The 15,403-nt window shown below is 40.6% G+C and overlaps 2 protein-coding genes and 1 gene segment (V, D, J or C); 1 reads left to right on the top strand and 2 right to left on the bottom strand.

Moving 5' to 3' along the window:
* The first annotated feature begins 1,130 nt into the window (after positions 1 to 1,130).
* LOC133366903 (Ig heavy chain V region 6.96-like) lies at positions 1,131 to 1,523 on the top strand. The segment is given in 1 exon segment: positions 1,131 to 1,523. A coding segment is annotated over 1 exon segment (393 nt).
* Positions 1,524 to 2,680: 1,157 nt separating this feature from the next.
* LOC133367256 (vomeronasal type-2 receptor 26-like) lies at positions 2,681 to 6,109 on the bottom strand. Its single transcript, XM_061591278.1, has 4 exons — positions 5,321 to 6,109; positions 4,318 to 4,545; positions 3,672 to 3,798; positions 2,681 to 3,579 (listed from the first exon to the last, which is right to left on the bottom strand). The coding sequence occupies exons 1-4, from the start codon at positions 6,107 to 6,109 to the stop codon at positions 2,681 to 2,683; spliced, it is 2,043 nt and encodes a 680-aa protein (XP_061447262.1).
* Positions 6,110 to 13,783: 7,674 nt separating this feature from the next.
* LOC133366902 (vomeronasal type-2 receptor 26-like) lies at positions 13,784 to 14,883 on the bottom strand. The gene is made up of 2 exons (XM_061590442.1): positions 14,763 to 14,883; positions 13,784 to 14,685 (listed from the first exon to the last, which is right to left on the bottom strand). The coding sequence occupies exon 2, from the start codon at positions 14,681 to 14,683 to the stop codon at positions 13,784 to 13,786; it is 900 nt and encodes a 299-aa protein (XP_061446426.1). The 5' UTR covers positions 14,684 to 14,685; positions 14,763 to 14,883.
* Between the last annotated feature and the right edge of the window lie 520 nt (positions 14,884 to 15,403).

Below are 15,403 nucleotides of genomic sequence, written 5' to 3'. Positions count from 1 at the left end.
GGAACCCAAACCACACTGCTGGAACTGACAGAAAGTTTATACACTAAGGCACTAAGTGTAAGAGAAAATGGTTATTGTATCTTCCACACCGGAAAACACAGGAAGCAGGTGGCTAGTCTATTTCATCAGAGAATATCAGTCTACAAAAGAAGAGATAAATGGATCTGTTAGTGTAGCATGGAGACCCCCGCTCCCACTCAAAATATTAAAAAAAGAAAAGCCATGCTGGATTCATGCTGGATCAATTCAGTGTAGCATTCTGTTCTCACAGTGGCCAGCCAGGATGCCATTGCAATATAGTGACTGGATTATAACTGGGTTGTCTTTGTACAGTGTTAGATGGATTTGTGGGGCACCACAAAAATGACTAGAATGGATGAGATTCATGCGGGCAGATGGAACCACCACTTACAACAATAAACAAAATGTGATTTTCCCATTCACTATAATGGATAATTTTAAAAAGCTATATTTTCCCCCCTGTTTCATACAAGTTGATGAAATGTGCAGGCATAGGGCTCCCTTCAGAGTGGAGTAAGCCTGCTGAACTGTAGGCAGATACATCCTGGGTTACAGAGAACATTTTTTTTTAATTTTTAAAGCAAAACAAGTCTGTAATTCTTTCATTTTCTGCCAGAATTGGATGTCGTGTGCTGGCTTGGCCTCTTCTTCTGAGGGGATGAAGCATGCTAAATTTCAGAATAATATGTGCAGAATAATAATCTCCCTCAGGATAATTGCTGCCATTCAGTGTATGCAATACTGAGGTAGATGAACCACAGGCAGCTTCCTACGAAGATGAACATGTGTCTGTTATTTTGGATGATATGCAAATAGTGATAATAGCCAACTTCTATAAATCTGTCTTGTTCTAGCTAAACTGCATGTGGAGGACCAATCTTCAGGTGCCCTTTTCAAAAGGAAGTACTCAGGAAATCTCCTTTAGAATATCTCCAGAAGACCAAGAATGTCACTTTGGCTTCATTTGATAGTTATTGTAACAGTCTGGGAAGGTATTTTTCTCCCTTTTAAATCTGGAAAAAATGTTTTCCTTCCTTATATTTAAAAATCTGATGCTATTTGTCTGTATGATGAATGAATGACATGAAAGCAATTTAATGTATCCGAACATGACTGCTGCTGTTTTCATTTTTAACATTTCCTTTGCAGGGGTCCATTCGCAAAGTGTTGTTCTGACTCAGCTGGGTTCAGAACTGAAGAGACCTGGAGAGTCTGTCCAACTGAAATGTGCCACCAGCGGATTTGTCTTGAATGACTGGTACATGAGCTGGATAAGACAGAAGCCAGGGAAGGGACTGGAATGGCTGGTGACGTATTGGAAACCTTCACAAACCAATTACTATTTGCCTGCCATCCAAGGACGTTTCACAGCCTCCAAGGATAGCTCTAATTTTTATTTGCAAATGAACAGTCTGACTGCCGAGGACACTGCTGTATACTACTGTGCAAGAGACACAGTGACAGCAAAAGTATCAGAGATCAAGCAAAATCCCTTGCAGTGAAGTGACTCTGCTTGGTATTTCCTGGTAGTGAAGCCCAAACCACACTGCTGTTGGAACAGACAGAAATATTCTCCTCTCATTGCTAGGGCAATAAATGTAATGGAAAAAAAACCTTGATGAAGTTTCCACGCTGGTGAACACAGGAAGCAGGCGACTAGTCTATTTCATCAGACCATAACAAAATACATAACAAAACATGTCTCTGTCGGTAAAATTATGGAAAGCCACACTTGCAGTCAAATATTTAAAATATAAGAAGAGTCCTGCTGGATCAAACAAATGACCCATCTAGTCCAGCATTCTGTTCTCAAAGTAGCCAATCAGATTGCCTTATCTTTGTTTATAGTTACCCATTGTTCACAGTCTCCACTAGATGGAAGGATCTGTCAGTTTCAGTTATCTCAATTTCTCATTTTTTCCCCAGTAAAATTTTTCCCCCAGTAAAAAAAAAGGTAACGCTCAAGATTCTACAACAAAGGCTCTTGCCATATATAGAGCGATAAATGCTAGATGTCAACGCTGGATTTAGAAACGGAAGAGTCACCAGAAATCATTTCACAAACATACGCTGAAAAATTAAATATCAATAAAATCAACAGTTTAAAATGTACATTATAAGCTAAAATAGCAAATTAAAATGCATGTCAACTTTATATGTCTGGGTAGGCTTGCCTATACAGAATTTTGTTTAGCAGGTTCCGAACATATATGTATGTACATATACATACATATATACACACAGACATTATATAATATAATATAATATAATATAATATAATATAATATAATATAATATAATATAATATAATATAAAATACATAAAGGAAGAGGGGTTGCATGGCAATGGGATGAAATCTTAGACCTCCTACACAGTGGACAGTACACATGTGCATAACAGGTGAGGGACTAAAACAAGGTATTTACTGCAGCCACGTGAAAGACATTTGTGCGAAATGCTGGTATATCGGCTGAAAAAGTTACTGTTCCTTAACTCAATAGGTACTGCAGTGTGAAAGGAAACTGGGACAGAAGTGCTATCGTTTCAATCCGTTACACTAACACAATAAGCCCCACGACTGAAAGTAGACTCATTTTAAGGCAGCTTCCTATGTTCCTATGTACACAACAATATGAACAGCAAACAACAGAGAGATCCATTAATTTTTTTTCCTTAGTTGCTCCCGGCTGTTCAGCTCAGGCCTCAGCACAATGATGTAGCATTTAGGGAGGAAGATACAACACAGCACACCAGCAGCGGAAGACAAGATGGAGAAGACCTCCACAGCCACCATGGCTTTGCCTCTTGTGCCCACGTAGGTTGGAACAAAGGAGACCCACACACTGCAAAATGCCAACATGCTGAAGGTAATGAATTTGGCTTCGTTAAAAGCATCAGGTAACTTGCGTGCAAGGAATGCCACAATGAAACTGGTGATGGCCAGAAGACTCATGTAGCCCAGGACACAGTAAAACATGGCGACTGAGCCTTCATTACATTGTACAATGATTTCTTCAGATACAGAGTGCATGTCTAAATCAGGGAATGGAGGAGAGATTGCCAGCCATACAGTACAAATACTCACTTGAATAAAAGAACAACAAAGGACAATAGAATGGGACAACGTTTTCCCTGCCCATTTTCTCATGCTTGAAGCTGGTTTAGTAGCCATGAAAGCGACAACAACAATGATGGTTTTGGCAAGTACACAAGAAACAGCAATTGAGAAAATGATGCCAAAAGTGGGTTGTCGGAAAAGGCAGGTCACCTTCCCAGGCTGGCCAAGGAATAGCAAAGAGGAGATGAAGCAGAGCAGGAGGGAAACGAGGAGAGTGTAGGTGAGGTCCTGGTTGTTGGCTTTGACTATGGGAGTGTCTTTGCATTTAATAAAAATTCCTAGCACCAAAGCAGTGCTTAGGGAAAAAGAAACAGCAACTGAGGCTAAAGTGGTTCCTAATGGTTCTTCATAAGAGAGAAAATGGATAGTTTTGGGGATGCATCCATTTTTATTCTTGCTTGGATACTGATCTTCTGGGCATTGGAAACAGTCATCCCTATCTAAAAAAACAGAAAGTGATCCATGTCAATCTCAATTCCTCTGATGGTTGATTGTATTTGTTATTAGAAATTTGGACGATTACATTGCATACCAGTCTGGTTTGAAATCTTCCCTTCTGGGCATGGAGCACAATCGTAACAGCAAAACTTTTCCCCTTCCTTCTTTTTCTTCTGATGACCAGGTTGGCAATAGTCATTGCACACAGAAAAAGGAAGCACCTACCCATAGATATGAAAGGGTTTAGGGTGGGAGGTGTTTAAACAAATGTATTATTGAATTACTGATCAAGTACCATACGTAATATTCCACGAAGAGGTTTTTAATTGATCTTCACCATATGCTCCCAGTGTAGGGTACATACAGAATGACTATAGCAAATTAAAGAAACATGCTACATAAAACTTCAGTTAAAGCTACACTTTGAAACCTTAGGGTAACAAACAAAATGGATCAGACAGAACGCCAGCATATTTAAAGCACAACATGATAAACATTAAACGTGTACAGAAATGTAAAAAAAATGATTTCACAAAAGGGATGGAGATATTTGGCACTGTGATCTTGAATATATTTTTGGCACTTCAACGTTGCATATACATGTTTCAGTCCTAAATAGCACTGCCTTCATTCTAGAGTTTGATGATCCATCAGAGGGTTATGTTAGGCACTAATTTCTGACATACTAATTTCTTACTTGATAAAAAGAGGGTCTCTCAGTAGAACCCCAGAAGTCATACCTGGTTAAAATATCTGTGCCACACAATTATATCTTTATTAATGGAGAATTTGTTTCCTTCCGGATCATAGGGATCCACCCTGCCAACTTTCACGTTCTTGAAGGACTTGTTTGGAAATATGACCATGTTCAATATATCAAAGCCACCTCTCATTTCCCTTTTAGAATTAAAGGAGACAGCTTCATTAGCTGAAGTGTTAAATGAAATGCCTTGCAGAAATGGGTGGAGCTAGTTGGGGAAAAAAGAAAAAAGTAACTGAAGGGGGAACAAGATTTTGGAGATTTCAGACTCAAATTCTTTTCAGGTTCCAGCTACAGGAGGAAATGGAAACCAATAAAATGTCAATGAATATGGTATGGAATACTGTACAGAACACAATTTCACCACAGTTGGACTTCCATTAGTTAGCTTGAGTCTCTTGCCTCAGATGGCAGATTGGGAGAGATGGGGACTCTTTTTCCCACCACCCGGACACTTCTCACCTTTGCGGCTGTCATTTCTGGGCCACCACTCCATTCTTTTGTTTTCATGGGAAATCAAACCAAGCTGATTGGGGAAATGAGCAGGGGGTTGGACTCGATGGCCTTCCAACTCTTCTATGATTCTATGATCAAAAAAGGAGGGGATGGAGAGATGGTGGGATCTTTGATTTTGACAGTCAGGTCTATCTTTTAACAGCATGTAATTATTTGCCTAGGGCACTCCAATATCAGTGATTTGGGGGACAGGTTTATATTTATTATTATTATTTTCCATATATAGCCATACTTTCTCCTACACAAGTCGAATGAGGGTTCTTTAACGCATCTCCAAATATCCATGGGGATAGAAGGCAGCATCCCACCAATGACCCTTGGTGTAGCAGGGTTCTTGCTGGGTATGTTATTTTCCTCAATCCTTTCTCAAATACCAGAACATTTTCACACCCACTCTCCATGAACACCCAATGAGGCTGTAGTCTCAGCATATTAAAATAAAAAAGATTTTGTTGTGGAAACATCACCTGCCAAGGCTGCAGAGACTGAGGTCCAATGTAATTACATCCCAGCTTTGATCCAGATGAGTACATGGTATGCAATGCATGAGCCAAAGCATAAACAGCATTATAGATACTGTAGCTGTGGCCGGTCATGTGAACATCAAAAAGAGCTGCAGAAAGGCTCTCCAGCCTCTCCTCTCCTGTACATGTTTCATTGACATTCATAGGCAGCTTTGGATCTGGAAACAAACAGTCAAATGCTTGCTCCCAGAAGTTCTTGAGAAAGCCATTTCCTTGTGTCCAATCAGGTTTTGTGACCCAAAGGTATTCTGTGAACCCTAGAGGTTCTTTTGAGTGAACCGTGAAGGAAATGGAGCCTTGGAACAGCTGATAATCAAAACCCCTTTGAAGGCCTGTTAGGATAAAATCAATCTGGGTTGTCATAATCCACACTTTCCCAAATACTGTGTTTTCTTGATTTAAAGCATCTTGGACAAATATAAAAGTTATGAACAAAGAAATTGTCAACGATTCTCCATACATGATAAATGTACTGGGTTTTATACTTTTGAAAGGTACATATATACTTGAAGAAGTGGCAAAAAAGTCACCAAAAGTATCAAAATGGGCTTGTTGTGGAATTCTCTTGGTAAAAGCTGAACAGATCCCATTCTGGGAAAAGAGTGATTCTAGAGTCTGCAAGAATTGCTCACCACTGTTATCATCCACAACAAAGAGCCCAACCCATGTCCACCTAAAATACCGAAGTAACCAAATAATTCCTATATACTGATGGGCTTCATTTGGAGCCATGCGGTAAAAGGAAGGAACCTGTGTGACATCACTCTCCTCCTCTGGGGGAAATGAACCATATGTTATCTAAAAGGAAAATGTACAGCTATATCATAGAGAAAAGAGCAATCTGTATGTAAATGTGACGTTTTGGGCAATATATATTTATTGAACATATGCAACATTTTATTGCAGGCTTCATGAGACATATCCAGTTATGTTTCTGGTTGTATTCTCTCACATTATGGTAATATAGTGCAATTTCTAGATTTTCCCCCCATAACAGTAATGCTTGTCCTTCTGAATCAGACATTTGCTTGGATAATGGTGAGAATAATGTAATTTCCCCATAGCTCCACAAACAAATCCTACCTGTGGAATCTTGTAGAGACCTAAGATGTCTGTCATATAGTGGGAAGTATCAGAGCCAAGTCCTCCAATGATGGCTATGAGATTTTTCTGGTTGTCACATTTGTAGTTGGGGACAAAAATATCCAACTTGAAGAGCAGGTCCAGAGTGGTTCGATAGGTCATCTTTGCATCATAGTAGCTGTCATAGATGTGGAACCCAAGTGTGATATTGGGCAAGATCTTGGGATTCTCATTGATCTCCTTCACAGCAAATGTCAAGGCAAGGACATGCTGATAGAACTTTGTCACCACACTGCCATTATAGTTGATTGGTTATTTCATCATAGTATTTTACAATGCATTGTGTTGTTATACCACCATCACAGTCATTATGAGTCTTATTCAACCATAACTCATGCACAGAGCATTGCTATGTTTACTGTGGGCCAGGGCCCTGATATTAGCCCAATCCTAATGTTGCATCTACTTCTTCTAACAACTGCAATGTGGTTGTTTGCAAGGAATCCTCAATGCATTGTGTATGTGTTTCAGTTGTGTGGAGCCTCTACATGGTAACAGAGCCTCAAGTGTTGGGGTTTCATTGCTGACAACCATGTGCAATATGTGGCAGCTTGAGTAAGGGGATAAAACACTGAGGATGAGTTTATAGGAATAACTTCTCTGGAGTAAACATGGAGCTGTCCAACATAGAACTACCACATGAACCGGGCTTCTGTCCTTTGCTCATTTGGAAAATAAACTTTATATGTGTCTGTTGATGCCTGTGAGCTCAGAAACACCTTCCTCTTCAGCTGCAATGTCACTTATGATGTATCAGAATAATGCCATTTGTTGTTTCTTGGTGAAAAGAAAATAAGGCTTTTTCTTCTTTTCTCTGTACATACCCAGATTGTGATCTATGTTAGTTAAGCTATGTAAAATAAACTATGGAATTGTCCCAGAAGTTGTCTTTATAGAAGGATCAGACAAATTCATGAAGGATAAGGGTATCAATGGCTACTAGCCATGATGCCCATGTTCTACCTCCATTGTTGGAGGCAAAGTGCCCCTCAGTACCAGTTGATGGGAATTGCAAGTGGGGAGAGTGCTTTCGCACTCAGGTCCTGCTTATGGGTTTCTCATAGGCATCTGGTTGGCCACTAAGAGAGTGAGAACACTACAAGAACAGGATGCTGGACTAGATGAACCTTTGGCCTGATTCAGCAGGCCTTTACTTATATTCAGTATTATTGTTTGTGTGTATTACGCAGAGCAGAAAAGTCAAGATTCTTGTACATCATAAGTTAAGTGAAGACTGAAGTGGAAGGTGATGGTGTTAAATGGCTATTCACTGGCCAATGTCCCATTTCAACACACTTTTATCAGACTTATATATCAGACAGTTTTGAAAGCAACAAACAGAACTTCACTCAAGCTTGCTCTGGATTCCTATAAGGATTCCGTTAATCACCTAAAAATATATATGAACGTAATTGTGATTAACCAAACAGAGGTTTTTATTGTATTAAATAAAGTTGTGGTCCTTCAATATAGTTTACATCATCGAGTACAAAAGACCAGGATGTCATATCCAATATGTAGGAAAGACCACAACTGACCTACGCACGCGCTTCAGGAACCACAATTCGGCAATTTTGACAAAAAAAGTGGAGCAACCAGTTGCAAAGCATTTTAACATCGAGGATCACAGCCTGTTGGACTTTTCCATTACAGTGATAGAGATGCCAAGCAGATCCAGCAGCATTGACTAAAAGGGAGAATTTTTGGATTTACTCTCTGGACACATTGGCACCACATGGCCTGAACCTGGAGGACGGTACCAGCATCGCTTAGCTTCTGCCAATGAAGCCCCTCTGAGCATTCCATCCTCAAAGCTCTGTAACTGCCACCTTGTAACAGCATTTGTATGTTAGCAGCTGATGAAGGCGAAAGCTGAAACCTTCTGTTAATACAATAAAAACCTCTGTTTGGTTAATCACAATTACGTTCATGTATTTATTTTTCGGACGTTTGCCGCAAATCCTGCCCAGTTCTCTATTGCATTGCACCTGCACACCTGTTACATGAAAAGTTGTTGAAATGATAAAACCACAAAACACAACTAAAACTCACTTTCTACCCACTTCCTGCTCTCCAACCTAATAAGAGATCTCATATTTGAGAGGGCAAAACCTATGTTTACTTGTCAAAAAGCATAAAGCTCTGAAAATGCACATTGGAAAAGAAAGTCCTTACTTCGGTACCTCAAACAGCTTCTGAGAAGGATGTTCATTGAAGGAAACTTTGTGAATCACATAACAGATATGGGAAGCGATCCCGCCAATGATGAGGCTACCCGGCTGGTACCACTCATGAGGAACAGGAAGGGGATCCATTGTGGAGGACTTTGCTGTATCCACGCTGCACACCATGAGGAGCAAAAGAAGAAGCAGCACAGTGACGGCCAACATGCTAGTAGGAAAGCGTCTCTCTAGATGCAAACTCTCTTGCTCCTTATCTAGCCACTGCCCGACATAAACAGATTTCATTGGATGGTGCCAAACCCTTCCAATAACCTCTTAATGAGTCATACTTTTAGCAACTACAGGGTCACTATTGACTTTAATACTATCTGAGATTTCTAGCAAGCCCAATTCCAAATGTGGCTGATAAGATGAAAGGGGGTGTATGTGTCAGAGATGGCCCTGCCTGCCTCTCACACTTAATCCCAACTCTCCTGAGTCACACGGATTTGCAGAGCTTGGAAAAGTTACTTTTTTGAACTACAACTCCCATCAGCCCAATCCAGTGGCCATGCTGGCTGGGGCTGATGGGAGTTGTAGTTCAAAAAAGTAACTTTTCCAAGCTCTGCGGGATTTGTTTATAACCACGTCATTGACTGTTTTCTCCTGCCTTCAAAAAAGCCTCAGAAGCATCAGCTAGGTGAACAAATTACAGTGATTTGGATAATTACAGAGGGAGATAATTAATTTTTCAGAGTTTGTATATTGTGTGGCAGTTTTGGTAGGAAATATGTTGATTCTTCCCCCCTCTCCATATCTGACAGAATATTATCTTCTCCCTAAAGGGATTAGAAATTGAGCTCTGTTCCAGATTTCTGTAGCAAACTAACTCCAATCGGAAAGCAGGTCTCCCCTTTTGGTCAGTGATGCAGTTTTAGCCAAGCCACTCTGACCTGTCCTACACCTAGGAATATATATTAATTCATTCACACTTTCATGTGGCATTATCCATTCTTCCTCAATTGGTTTATTTTGCAGAAGTCTTAGTTCTGTTTTCCAATCAGCTGATGCAGAAGTATATACATTTTAACATAGCACACAACAGACCCACATATCTCAGCTATCAATATTTACATTTATATTACCTTCCCTTTGTGTTCCCTTTCAAAGTTAATGGATTAGTTTTTGCAGCCCAAACAGCAGTCTTCTTAAATACAAAGTTAATAAAGTCCCTAATGGTCAACCACAAAGCTCTTTATGGCTGCAACCTAACAATGTCTACTCAGAAGTTTGTTGGTTTCATTTGGGCTTACTCCCAAGTAGGTGGAATTAGGATTGCATCCTATCTCACTATCTTAATCTTTCTGTTCAATACAAACCTATACTGTTTCATTTTCCTCATACAGGCATCAGAGAGGAACAGTTAAGTAGTTAATTATAAATAAAAAAACTTCAAGGTGAAAAAGGAAAGTAATTTTAAATTTACTGTTAAAATGAAGATTTAGTGAATATATGGGTGGTCAAAAAATAACACTCAAATCCAGGTGGTTCTCACCACTTTGACAAAGACACTTAGATTGTAACTGAAGAGCTCAGATCACATTCAGATGGAACAAAATAAATAACTTATTTCCATGTGAAAATAATATTTTCAATCTATTTATTAGTTTACAACATTTACATTATGCTTCATTGTAATAAAACCTCTAAAACATTTAAACATCTAATCCAAAAATATTGTTATTAAAAGATGTTAAAATGTATTTTAAAACATTCAAAAAATAACTTCAAACAATAAGTAAAAAGAGAGTAAAACATATGTTAGCATTCTGCATTCCTGAACAGACTTGCCTAAAGAAAAATGTTGTAAGCAGGCACCAAAAAGAATGGAGCAAAAGCACCTGGCTGATATCAGTAGGCAGGGAGTCCCAAAGTGTAGGTGTTTTCACATTGAAATAGTGGTTTCTTATAAGTGCAGAACAAGTATTATGTGGTGCCTGTACCAGTTCCAGTTCTGCAGATTGAAGTGGTCAAGTGGACATGCATGGGGTAAGGTGATCCCACAAGTACACTGATCCCAAGATGTTGAGGGCTTTACATACAAATAGGAACACCATGACCTAGGCCTGGAAACAAATCAGTAACCAGTGCAGAGTGCACTGCAGTAATCCAGTCTTGAAGTCACCAATACCTGAATACTGTGGATAAGCTTTCCCAGTCCAAGAACTGTTGTTCGCTGTCATACTAGCCATAGCAGGTAAAAGGTAGTTATAGCCACCAAGGCTACCTGGGCCTCCAGTGGTAAAGATGTATTCAGAAGCCCCCCCCCTCCACTGTGTACCTGCTCATTCAGGAGGAGTGCAACCCTGTCCAGGGCAGGGAATTTACCAGTTTCTCAGACACAGGAACCGCTCACCCATAGTGACTCCGTCTTGCCAGAATTCAAGCTCACCTTCTTTTCCTTCATTCCCCACTGTGTCCACGTATTGGCCCAAGTCCTGCACAGCCTCCCCTGATTCTTTTTTTTTTTAATGGAAAAATTGAGCTGAGGGTCATCAACCTACTCATGGCACCTTGCCCCAAAACTCCTAATTCCTGCTCCCAGTATACAGATGTTAAATGGCTTTGGGGATAAAAAAAAAAACACCTTGCAGTATCCCATAGCTTCAGAATCATTTGCATGACCCATCTGAGGGCTTAGAACCCCTTGAGAATCTCCTAGTCTCCTATGATCATGGAAACTATGTAGCTGTCCTGTAATTCACAACAGCATTCATCTGTTATATTCTGCTTTGTTCCATTTCTCCAAATCACATCCAAACAGAATTTGGAATCGGGAGATATGTGGAAAGTCATCTAGCCCTTGTTTATTGTGGGATCTGCCATGCATAGTGCAATTACAGCCAGAGTGTGGAACCTGTGGCCCTCATGGAGTTGCTGGACTACAACTACCATCGTCTCTGGCCATTGATTATGCTGGCTGTGGATAATGGGAGGTAGAGTCTAACAACATTTGGAGGGCCACAGATTCCGCTGAACTGCAAAATCCCTGAGGGATGGCTGTATAGCTTCTGATAAAATAATTACAGCAAAATAAATTTCACCGCCTCCCAAGGCATCGTGTTAAGTTAAGCTGTCCCTGTTTGGAGGTTTGTCCCAACATTTAGTCACAAGCTACACCCTGACAGTTTCCACCCAGTGATTCTAGCCTTCCCAAGTGTGGCAACAGAGACCATGTCTTGTGTGTGATGGCCCTTCAGTGATTTGATGGCAGCTCCACTGGCTGCCAGTCTGTTTCCGGACACAATTCAAAGTGCTGGTTATGACCTATAAAGCCCTATATGGCTTAGGTCCAGGCTATCTGTCAGACCGTATCTCCCTATATGAACATGCCCGGGCCCTGAGATCTTCAGGAGAGACCCTTCTCGCAATCCCAACACCTTCACAAGTGCGACTGGTGGGGACACGAGATAGGGCCTTTTCGGTGGCTGCCCCTAGGCTCTGGAACTCCCTCCCTAGGGAGGCAAGAATGGCCTCCTCTGTGCAGTCCTTCCGCTGACAGATAAAGACTTTTTTCTTCCGGCAGGCCTTTGGAACTGAAGGTTTTAAGGGCAGTGACTGAAGAGGATGCTGTATGTTATTGTTTTACTTGTATGCTCCTAAACTGGGTTGCAGTATTTTAAGTGTATATCTAATTGGTTTTAACATCTTAACAGTTCAATCCTGTTTTAATGCTGATTTTATATGTTTATATGTTTTATATTTTTATAGGTTCTTAATGATATGTACTTATTTTTATCTGGAAGCCGCCGTGAGTTCCAGTTTGGAAAAAGGGCGGGGTATAAATAATAATAATAATAACAACAACAACAACAACAACAACAACATCATGATGCCCCTTACTCTTTTCTTTTCCAGGCTAAGCACACCTAGCTCTTCCAACTGTTACTCTTTGGCCTTGACAACTCTCCCTTATGATTCTTTTGTCTTGCTTCATTGCTTTCTCATCTTATCCAATTTTATAACCTATTTCATTACAGGGAACCTGATTCCGACGGCAAAGAGAGAGCTTTGCAGAGAGAGCACCCTTTCTCTCCGTTGGTCATTCCCTGCTGTTCAGCTCTTCTCTTCTCCAACTAAGCATACCCAGCTCATCCAACCATTCCTCACATGTGTTTATCCCTTCCCCTTGTTGTAGTTTTGATTCATCTCCAGTGTTGGAGGAAGTATGTCTCTGGAAACCAATTGCTAGGGATCACAACTGAGGAGTAACTCATGTGCTCAGTAACTGCTTGCAGGGTTTCCATAGGAAACTGTTTGGCCATGGTGAAAACAGAATGTTGGACTAAGTGGACCATTTAGTCTGATCTAGGAGGGCTCTTCTGAAGTTAGTTAAGTCTTTTCTCATTCCAATCCCTTTTTATATTACATGGCAGTGAGCATGATGGCAGAGAGCACTGAACCTCTCTCCAGACTGGCTCCTTATGAAAATGATTTTGGGTTGAGATAGATGAAGAAAACATTTGGTGAGGTAAACTGTTGGGGAGTCTGAGCATCAATAGAAGCTTTGCAGAGACCTGACAATAACTTTGAGTATCTGTTAGTAATATTCTCATAACTGATCTGATCCAAAAGCCCTTGCCCAACATACATAACATTATGCTAGAAAAAAAAAGACTGATTATTTAATGCTTCCTCTTTATTAGATGTTCCCTGCTGTTCAGCTCTTCCCTCAGCACAATGATGTAGCATTTGCAGTGTTTGGGCATGTTAGCCAGTTCCCCACTGGAACTCACTGGTATACCTATAGTGAGAAGGATTGGACTCCTAACATGTCAGCTTGATGTCTGGCAAGTTCAGTATTTCTTTCTGCAGCTACGTCTCTATCAGCCCAAAATGTTATATCATATATGATGACAGCTGTGGAGTAGGTGGGTTTGATCTTGGGAAAAAGATCTTCCAGGGCAAATGGGAAGGCCTGGTGGGTCCCATTTGGCTTATGGTCCAGAGGTTACCTGCCCCTGTTTTAGTCAATGATCAGTATCTAAAACACTTGCCCAACGTGCACAGATGTCTGACAGGAGGAAAGGGGACAGATTCATTAACACTTTCTCCTCATTACATGCTCCCTGTTGTTCAGCTCAGGCCTCAGCACAATAATGTAGCATTTAGGGCAAAAAATGCAACCCAGTATCCCAGCACTGGAGGCCAAGATGGAGAAGATCTCCACCGCCACCATGTATTTTCCTCTGGTGCTCAGGTAAGTTGGAAGAAAGGACAGCCAAACACTGCAAAACACCAGCATGCTGAAGGTAATGAACTTGGCTTCATTAAAACTATCAGGTAACTTGCGTGCAATGAATGCCACAATGAAGCTGGTGATTGCCAAGAGACCTATGTAGCCTAGAACTAAATAAAACATGATGACTGACCCTTCATTGCATTGCACAATGATTTCTTTATTTGACAGCTGCATGTCTACATTGGGGAATGGGGGAGAGGTTGAGAGCCACACAGTGCAAATATATATTTGAACAACTGAGGAGCACAGGACAATTGAATGGGATACTTTTTTCCCCACCCACTTCTTCATTCTTGAACCAGGTTTAGTGGCCATGAATGCTAGACAAACAATGGTGGTCTTTGCCAGCACACAAGAAACAGCCACTGAGAAGATGATGCCAAAAATGGGTTGTCGGAGAAGGCAGGTCACTTTTCCAGGTTTGCCCAAGAATAGTAAGGAATCGAGGAAGCAGAGCAGGAGGGAGACAAGGAGAGTGTAAGTGAGGTCCCGATTGTTGGCTTTGACTATGGGGGTTTGTTTGTACTTAATAAAGGTTCCTAGCACTAATATTGTGATGAGGGTGAAAGAAACAGAAGCAGAGGCTAAAGTGACCCCTAAAGGTTCTTCATAAGATAGAAAATGTATAGTTTTCGGGATGCATCCAATTTTATTCTTTCTTGGATACTGATCTTCTGGACATTGGAAACAGTCGTCCATATCTGAAAAATAGGAGGAGGGGAAAGGTCTCATTTCATTGTCAATTAACTATTCATGATAGGAAAATGACACGACCTACCTGTCTGGTTTGATATCTTCCCCTCTGAGCATGGCACGCAATCATAGCAGCAAAACGTTTCACCTTCCTTCCTTTTCTTCCGATGACCAGGCTGGCAGTGTTCATTACACAGAGAAATGGGGAGCACCTATCCATAACCAGGACAGAAAGTTAGTGTAGGAGGTATATAACTGTAATTTCATGCCATGTTTAGAGATATATAAATAGTTGAAATACAGCAATAGTAACTACATATTGTTCAATTGCTGATTTAACCTAAAGACTTATCCTATAGTAACAGAATGAGCAAATAGGCATGTTTGCAGAAGACATGATTTGATGTGAAACCATTTTTGTCCATTACGTATAGGAACAGGTTCACTGCAAACTGCTGCTTCTTATGTCTGAAGAAAATCTAGTTTCCAAAAAGAAAAAATGCTTGGTATCTCTTATCATTATATAGCATGAGACATTAACAAATGACTGTGTATTAAACAAAATCTGCAGGCATAGAAGCCACTTTTCCATAAATGAAACCTGGTAATTTACGGGGGGTGGGTGTTGCTGGGAGGATATGTCAGAGGCAGAAGGAATTCAATGCTCAGAATTTTCCTAGAGATTGCCACTTCATTTATCCCCAGTGCTATTACCACCAAAGGTTC

The sequence above is a fragment of the Rhineura floridana genome, chromosome 11 (assembly GCF_030035675.1).
Source record: "Rhineura floridana isolate rRhiFlo1 chromosome 11, rRhiFlo1.hap2, whole genome shotgun sequence".
NCBI lineage: Eukaryota > Metazoa > Chordata > Lepidosauria > Squamata > Rhineuridae > Rhineura > Rhineura floridana.
The sequence above is the reverse complement of the archived record's forward strand: the minus strand, read 5'-3'. Positions and strand labels throughout refer to the sequence as shown.